The sequence below is a fragment of the Mustela nigripes genome, chromosome 1, assembly GCF_022355385.1.
Source record: "Mustela nigripes isolate SB6536 chromosome 1, MUSNIG.SB6536, whole genome shotgun sequence".
Classification (NCBI taxonomy): Eukaryota; Metazoa; Chordata; class Mammalia; order Carnivora; family Mustelidae; genus Mustela; species Mustela nigripes.
In genome coordinates this window covers 108,261,540-108,270,001 of record NC_081557.1, presented here as the reverse complement: position 1 = coordinate 108,270,001, position 8,462 = coordinate 108,261,540, and the positions used below count along the sequence as shown (strand labels likewise).

General features: G+C 56.9%; 1 protein-coding gene and 1 long non-coding RNA gene across 5 annotated transcripts in view; one reads left to right on the top strand and one right to left on the bottom strand.

Annotated features, from left to right (window-relative positions):
• Nucleotides 1-5,775, bottom strand: part of LOC131999119 (uncharacterized) — a 23,455-nt gene extending 17,680 nt beyond the window's left edge. The window contains exon 1 of one of the 2 annotated variants that reach the window (XR_009399025.1): nucleotides 5,471-5,775. This is a non-coding gene — a long non-coding RNA (uncharacterized LOC131999119). Of the gene's footprint in view, nucleotides 1-4,946; nucleotides 5,349-5,470 lie in introns of those variants that run through there. The other variant, XR_009399027.1, reaches the window with a different exon arrangement.
• PEBP4 (phosphatidylethanolamine binding protein 4) overlaps nucleotides 1-7,829 on the top strand; it is a 236,366-nt gene extending 228,537 nt beyond the window's left edge. For all 3 annotated transcript variants that reach the window (XM_059371677.1, XM_059371685.1, XM_059371692.1), the window contains one exon: nucleotides 7,534-7,829. In XM_059371677.1, the coding sequence (XP_059227660.1) occupies nucleotides 7,534-7,682 (149 nt within the window). In that variant the 3' untranslated portion in view covers nucleotides 7,683-7,829. The remainder of the gene's footprint in view (nucleotides 1-7,533) is intronic.
• The last annotated feature ends 633 nt before the right edge of the window (nucleotides 7,830-8,462 follow it).

The following is an 8,462-nucleotide window of genomic DNA, read 5'->3' as shown; positions in this document are numbered from 1 at the left end:
AAAAAAAAAAAAAGAAAAAAAGTGAGAAGGAGCACCTCTTGTGAGGAGCTGTGAGGCCAAGAAAGGAGAGAGGAGGAAAGGTCATGGAAGGTTCATGAAAGCCCAGCAGAGGCACAACCTTGGCGGGTACAATGAAGTACCGTTAGACGCTGCCCGTGGGAGAGGCAACACAAAAGCCATTCTTGAGTGATGGCTAAGCTGGAGCGGTGGGCAGGACCGAGAGGAGCCAGAGCACAGCAGGCCACCGGGGGCCTGGAGATATGTGCCCGAATGAAGCCGGAGGGCCATGGCAAAAGCAGGAGCTGCCCTTGCCCATCATTAGAACCCCTGGTGCTCTCTGAAGCGCCCACACTGTGCTTGGGGACCCATGGAGCCCTAAGCTGGCCAAGCCCTTGGGAGGCCAGGACCTGGAGCCAAGGAATACGGGCCCGGGGCCTTACGGTTGTCTAGTTTTCGTTCCATGGGAAGGTATCCTTGGAGAAGCAGGGGTGTCCTAGGTAAGCGTGGTCTAACCAGCCCCCTGTGTTTCCTGAATGCGCAGGCAGGAACGGACTCCAGAAACTGGAGGGGAAGTCACCATGCGAGAGCCAGGTAGAGAGGCATCCATGAAGGATAGTTGACGGGAGCCCTTCCTGTTGGGTCCTTGCCTCCCTAGGACTTAGATCTGAATGACAATTTAAGATGAGAAGCAAGGGTGACATTATTCTAGTAGAACTTTTATGACCTTGGGGGCTGGGGAACATTGCTCCGTACCAGGGACTGAAAGCCTCTCCAGGGCCTCCCTTTATTCTCTGACCTCAAGACAACACGGGCAGGGTCGGCAGATGGGAGATTTTGACCTATCCATTGTGTGAACTTGGACCAACCACCTCATATCTCTGGGCCTTGATTTCTACATCATCAAGATAAGGGGATGGACTAGTTGGTCTACCACGGAATGACCCTTAACTGGTTTGCTCCCAGCTTACCGAGCGGCCCCCAACTTCGAGTCCTGTGAGACGAGTGCAGGGAGCAAGTGATCAGACTTGACCAGCCCAGCCAGCTCCACACACGTCTGGGTGGAGGCCTTCTGTCAGACACCAGGCTGCCAGGACCACAGGGAGGGCCCTAGAAGAGGCTTTGGAGCCCCCTTGCTTCTCGTTTATGAAATCCTCCCTTCCCCACTCCTCCTGCCTTTATACTGAGGCTGAAAGAGCCGGAATGGGTGTCCTCTGATCAGAGCTGGCCCAGTTTCACTGACATTTGTCCCCAAGGCTACACCTCACCTTCCCAATGTGGGCCTGCCACACATTGGACATGCCCCTCCAGGCCCCCAGCTTTAATACCCTCCCAGCACCCCCCACCTTCTATGCCCAAGGCCCAGAATCTGGCCTCTGGGCTTATCTATAATTGGTGATGGCTTGTCCCTGCGTCTTCTTGGATTCGGCATCTAGACTTCTACACTGTAGAGGAACCAAACAGAGGAGCCAAAGGGACGTGTCTGAAGAGGGCCCACACACACACAGGGCTGGCTCCCACCTCATCCTGTGGGCCCTTCTGGACACCTACGAACTCCCACTGACCTTGTTCATGGCACCACCTCCCACACTCCCCACGCAACTGGTGTGCCTCTGCCTGCTGACCTAGGCAGACCCTTTCTCCCCTTCCCCAAACTGAGGGCTCTGGCCACCTGCAGAGCATCAGTCCTGCTGACAGCCCCAGGGGGGAGGGGGGAGCTTTCCCACACTTGACCCCGCCCCTGTCCCTTTTGACGGGCTCAGTGACACTTTGCTGTGCCTCCTTAGTCACCCACTTTCATCTTTTTGTATTAATCAGTCATTTTTCACTTGCACGGGTCCCACTTCCACCGTGAGACTCCATTCCTTGAGGGAGAAGCTCACCTCTGCTGTGGATTTCCTCTTTACCCCCATCCCAGTGCTCAGCCCACTGTGAGCTTTCAGTCAGTGAGGATGTTTGTGTATGGGACACACCCACATACGCACATTCACAAGCCACACACACACACACACACACACAGCTGCACATTCTCACGCCCCCATATTCAGCTCATCATCAACTTCCTTTAACACCTGAAAAGACAGCCACCTCTGTGAGCGCCGTGCCCACAAATGACAATTTTGGCACCCACATCCTCCCTGTCCCAATGTCGAGCGGGTGGGCAGGACCACTTGTGCCCAGCCTCTCCGCCAGCCTGCCCTGCCCCTCCCTGGCCTCACCCAGCTGCTGGGCGCTGTGGAGTGGGCAGGACCATGGCCATTGCTCCCACTGGGGGAGTAAGGAGACTGAAGCCTGGAGCAATGATGTCTTGGCCGACCCAGGTTCCGCAGTTAAGAGCAAATTACCTTTCTTCTGACTTCTGGAACAAGGCTCTGTGCTCCTGGTGCCCACTTACCTACATTCCCTCTCCCCTCACCCAGACCATCTGACTTCTGGGCCCTGGTGTGGGGACAGAGAAGGAGCAAGTCCATCCTGAAGCCCTGGGTGTCCTTGGCTCACAGCAGCAGCCACCCGGGACAGACCCCCCAGGCCTCCCTAGAGAAGGCTATAGCCCAGCCCTATGTAGAGCCTAGAACTCCGGGGAGCTGTGGTCTGCATCACACCACACCTCAGCCCCCTGGCCCAAGGGTGTCACGAGCCGGCCTCACGGCCCCAAACTCCTCTCGAGAGTGATCTGGGGAAATCCCCTCTTTGCCCCACAAGAGGACGTGCTGCAGCTGGTTCCAGAAGCCTCTCAGAGGTGGTGAGCCCAGGATGGTGCCACAGCGCCAGGGGAGCTAACGGGCCACACCAGCCTCCACCCCGGCCTTGCTGGGGCAGCCTGAGGTGTGCAGAGAGACCGATCCTTGCAAAATGGGATGGGAGGGGCTGAGAAGGGTACTTGGGTTCTGTACCAGGCGGCCATAACCCACTCCCCCCAGCACCACAGACACCTGAATTGAGCAGCTCCTGGGTAAGCCATCCCCCTTGCCCTCCCGCCACAGGGTCAGAGAGAAAAGACAAGCTAAGACTCTGCACACAAGGCATTTAAAGGCTTGCTTGTGGCCTCTAGAGGCCTGGGGGGCATCATGGGTGATTGGACAATGGGGGTCGAGGGGATAGGTTTGAAAGCACAGGCCAAGGTCAGACAGGCAGCAGAACTCCCGGCAGTATCAAAAGGAGGGGACACTGATGTGGAGGGACAGAGGCTGGGAGAAAATCCTGCTGGGCCTGGTGGCAGTGAGGGAAAAATACACAGTGGAGGCAAAGATGGAAGGAAGGGGGCCCCCGCCTGTAGACCAGCCCCAAACACACACACAGACACACACAAACACAGCCCACTACAAAACAGCCCCTACCCCCTGCCATGACCTCCCAAGGCGGTTCACCTGGCCGAGCCCCAGAACGGCCCCTGGGCCCAGCCCCTGAGTCACTGTGTGGGCTTGTGTGAGGCAGCCCTCTTCTGCCTCCGAAGGGCCCCACCCACCTGGCAGAGCGGGAAGGACTGGGGGCCTGGCAGCAGACCAGATGGGGCCATCCTGGGCAACTCGTAGACAGGCACCCTGGCTAAGAACCACCTGGAAGCTCCCAGTCAAGCCAAGCATCAACTGTCCAAAGCTGTAGTGACCAGATCATCCCCCAGATTTCACCCAGAATGCCAGCCTGCCACCACCAGGAGATACTGGAACTGATGCCAGGAAGTTCACGTCCACAGCACCGATCCTCCTCTCTTGTGCCCTCCCCCGCCCCCACCTGCATCCCGGCCCCCAGGAGAGAATGGAGGCATCCTGGGCCATCTGTTCACTGGGTAATTAGGAATTGTTCTTCCACTCTCCAGTCCTGGGGAGGGCTCCAGAGGAGCCGGGTAACCCCTGCACACCTCGAAACCACCACCCTCACTCCCAGCATCCCCACCCTCCCGCTCCCAAAGTCAGAGTGGTCCCCTCTGCCCCAAGCCTCTCAAGCCAGCAGGATCAGCCACTCAGCAAATATTCTCCAGGAGTAATTGGATGTGATGGAACGAGGGCTTTTCAGCTCTTGAGTGGAAGTCTCTGGATGTCATTTAATGGCACAAAAAATAAGAGGCCCAGGCCTCCCGCCTACCACCGCCAGGACATCATTAATCTCAGTGGAAAGGCACGAGTGCTTCTATCACTGCAGACGGCCCTGCAAAGAGTCAGACAAATTACAGACCTGAGCCGGGCGCTCGATGGGGCGGTTATGAGGCTGGCGTTCAATTTTTGTTTTTTTCTTCAGGGCCACGGTCCCCTGACAAGAAGCCACAGTGCCTCTGGGGGTGGGGGGGGACAGGGAGACAGGGATGAGGACCTCACCCCCCTTGTCCTCCAGCTCACCTGAATGGAGGCCTCCCTCTCGGCCCCCACTTCCAAGAGGGAAACACTTGACCGCCCACTGAGGACTAAATGGCAAGTCAGGTGGGAACTCTTACTAGCCCAATGTTCATTATCTTATATTATAAACCCACTGAGGGTAGGAGTAAGGCCGCAGGGCATGCAAACCCCACCCCCACCCCAGCCCCGTAGACTCGAGGAAGCGGCTGTCAGCGGGGCTGTCAGATTGCCCTCAGCCCAGAGCTTGCCCATTCTAGCCCAGGAGCTGTCCACCCCATCCTCACGAGTCCTCTGAGGGGGATTATTTCTCAGTCCTGGGGTGCCTGTTGAACCCTGATAGACCCAACAGGGCTGTCCAGTCCCATGCTATGAACCACTTCCAAATGATGCTAAGCCAGCCCCACAGACTGGAGGAGCTGGAGGGCAGAGAGTGACTGGCAAGACCTGCCCCAGGGTGTCCTGAACATCCTAGCCATGGCAGCCCCTAGGACTCAAGCTGGGAGGATGAGTAACTGAAATCTTGGAGACCCTCTTCCAGTTGTTGAAGTCACTGTCTAGGAGAAACCAGGCATCCACAGTAGGAGCTCAGAACCCCTTGATGACTTCAGGTTAGCTTACCCAGCTCTCCCCTTGGCCCGTTTCTGGAACATCTCTCCCATCTAAATCCTTTGTCGCCAACATCTTCCCCATCGGCACCAGCCAGTAGGTGAGAGACTGGCCTCTTGGCGCGGCCACAGCGTAAGGGTTTGCGGGATGGGAACGGTGCCCCCTAGGGTTGTGCAGGGAACAAGCAGCCCATCCTATCCGGTGGCCACCCAGAGGAGAGCCAGCCTCCCTGTTCCAGCCACTGGGTGGCTCAGGAAACAGGCCGCAGACGCCCTCCTCCTTTCTCCCTCCAGTTCTCACTACCCTTGGCCTGGGCCAAGGAAGAGCCTGTCCTGGTTGGGCCCACGGGGACAGTGGGAGTGGCTGGAGCACAGACAGCAGCCTCTTCCCATGTGGCGGCTGTCTCTCTGCAGCTCCAGGCCAGGACAGAGCAGTGCCATGCAGGATGGGACTTTCCTCCCCAGGGTGACCACGAAGCCACAGCCTCCCAGCTCCCCATCTCTCCCCACACACGCACCCCTGAGGGTCTGACTCACCCCTCTTCCTTCTAGAACTTGCACAGGGTCAGTTCCTCTTGCCCTTTGTGGCAGGAAACAGGGGGTGTGAAGAGTCACGGCCAAGCCAGGGGAGGAGGCAGCGGGAGGCTAGCAGCCAGCGGCCCGGTACCCACTCTCCTGAGGGACAAAGGGCTGCCCGAGAACCACAGTGTTGTTGTCGGAAATGTGACCGGGGGAGCTGGAGGCTCCAAGGGCACTCCAAGTCCCACTGGGAGAAGCCCTCTGAGCTAGGGGAGGGCAAAGTCTGCAGGAGGGAGGCAAGCTCTCCCTCAGGGTACAGGGGATTTCTTTCCACCAACTTGCCCTGATCTCGTGATGAGAGTTTCAATTCCCTCCTGGCCACCAAGGTTTCTTCCTGCCCTACTCGGTGGGGAAGGCCCCCTCGTCCCCATGCCTGTCACACACCGGTTCACCCATGAGCCCTTTCCCTGGCTTGTACCCGCACACATGTAGAAGCATACACACGTGAACACACTTTCCCAGGATCATACCACAGCTCTTCACCAGCCGGCCAGGCTTTCTGGGCATGAAGACCACAACAGGCCAGTGCTTCCCAGGGGAAGACCCCACCGCATGCAGCCACCCACCTGTCCCCAGCAGCATTCTCCCCCAAGGAGAGGCTCTCCCAGGGCCCAGCGCCTCTCTCCCTAATTAGAGCGTGCAGCCAGCGACCAGACCGGACCTGCGGGAATCTGAAGGGGCCCTTTCCTCACCGGAACCCCGTCTTGTGCCCCCTCCTCCCATCTGTGCACTGGGGATAAAAATAGTCTGCCCTGGTGAGGATTAAGTGTATGAATATGCATGGAGTTGCTGGCACATAGGAAGCACTATATAGATGTGTTATTACTATTATTATTACCTGCATTAGCATTATTATTGTCTTGTTCCTTTAGATTAAAACATTTTTGTTTTCCTTGAAAACATCTTTGAAGAGCTAACAGCTCCTGGGAGGGGGAAGGATGATAAGTGGAGTAACAGCCCTTCAAGGGACCTGCTGTCTTCTTTGTTGAAAAGGCTCACGGTTGCAGACAGAGGCCCTGAGCACCACCTTCCCCCCTCCCTGGGGGGGATGTTGGTAGACGTAGCCAAAAAGAAAAAATAATACAAGATGCCTCGTTAAATCTGAATTTCAGATAAACAAGGGATAAATTTTTAAGTATGCTTCATGCAATACGGGCGACAGACTTACAAATTATTTGTTGTTTTATCTCAAATTCAAGCTAAGCCGGGCATCCTGGATTGTAGCCGGCCGTCATGCGCAGAGGGTGCCTGAGGCCCAGGGTTTGGGAAACCAGAGCGTGGGAATATGCTTGTGACCACTTCCCTCGGCTTCTCCCCAGTGCCCGGGGCTGTGCCCTCCTTGCCCTGCTGCTGGGCCTGTCCACACTTGCCCCAGAAGAGGCACCTCCCCCAACACCCCTGTGCTTTCTCCCCTTGAGGAGTACCTGGGCACAACGGGGACTTCTCCCGAATACTCTGCTCCCATAGGACCCAGGTGCTCAGGAGTAGGGAGAAGCCCAGTGGTAGGCTCCGCTCCTCAGCCGATGCCCCAGCTGGGGTTCTAGGGAGGAGCCTGCAGGAAGGCCAAGGTCACTTGGGCCAGCCTCGGCCTCAGCCCCAGCAGCCAGGGTGACCAGGTGTGAAGGAAAGAAACAGTAAGACTTCAGTTCTGGGATCAGGAGAGCCTGTGGGAAAAGAGGGGTGGGTGGAGGAAGTGGGGGCACTTCGTTTCTGCATGTGAGTGAGCCGGCAGAGTTAGACCCAATAAGGGGCTCTGGGGAAGGAGACCAAAGGAAGGCCTTGACCCAGTCCAGCCTTGATGCCCGTTGTTCCCTGCAGAGGCAGCCTCTTCCCAGACACTCTGCTAGCTTCCAGCGGGGACCCAGAAGGCACCTCCAGGCACCCTGACGCCCTCAGCCCAAGGGTCAAGGTCCTCACTTGCTGTCTCCACTTCCCCAGAGCCGGCCTCCCTGTCGAGTCCCACCAGCTCCCAGTCCATGGTTCTCCCTCACTGCCTTCCTCTGGTCTGTCTGTCCTTCTAGGCTCTTGGAAAATGGACAAATTCCTGAACCGCTTCCACCTGAGCGAACCTGAAGCAAGCACCCAATTCATGACCCAAAATTACCAGGACTCGCCCAATTACCAGGCCCCCGGAGCCGGAAGCAGTGAGCTAAAGGACAAACCCACGTAGAGATAACTGCCTGCCAGACATCAGGCTTCACGCCGCAGGTGTGTGTGCCCACCAGCAACGGTCTGGGTACAGCACCCCCACTGGGTATGGAACCCCTGCTGGGTACGGAACCCCTTCTCTTCCAAATTAAAAAAAAAAAAAAATCATCCAGGGATTACTGGTTGGATGTGTTCTTTTCCAACCGGTCATCTTTCCAAAACTAGGAAGAAGAAATCCATCATTGCCCAGCACTGGGAACTGGAGCTTTCCCATAAATGCGAGTGTGTGTATGGGAGTGGTGGGGGAGCAGTGCTGAGAGAGGTGGATAGGCAGGAGGTGGGGGGTTCCTAGGCCTCAGTCACTGAGGCACTGTGGCCATGTCTTGTCTCAGTCTGCTCCCTCAGTTGGGAAATCAAGGTAGGAAGGAGAGTTGGGCTGGTTGGGTTATTGCCACGGTCCCTTCCAACTGTGACATTCAGCAGCATTCGTTCAACAAATATTGTGGGCCCCTGGTACGTGCCTGACCTTCCTTCCATTAGGCGCTGGGGATACATGTGTGAACAGGGCCAGACAAAACCTAAGGCTCGCTTCACAGAGTTTACAGTCCAGGATGGGAGGGAAAGGTTCATCAGGTGACCACAGGCCAATGACAAGCGTGGTGTGTGCTGGAAGGGTGTGGGGGTCTCGCTCTGTGGTGGAGGGGCACAGTAGAGACCCCAGCGAGGTCTCTCTGAGGAAGTGCTAACTTCAGGGCTGAAAAGCATGGTAGAGGTTAACCGTGAGCTGGGATGGGGGTTGGAG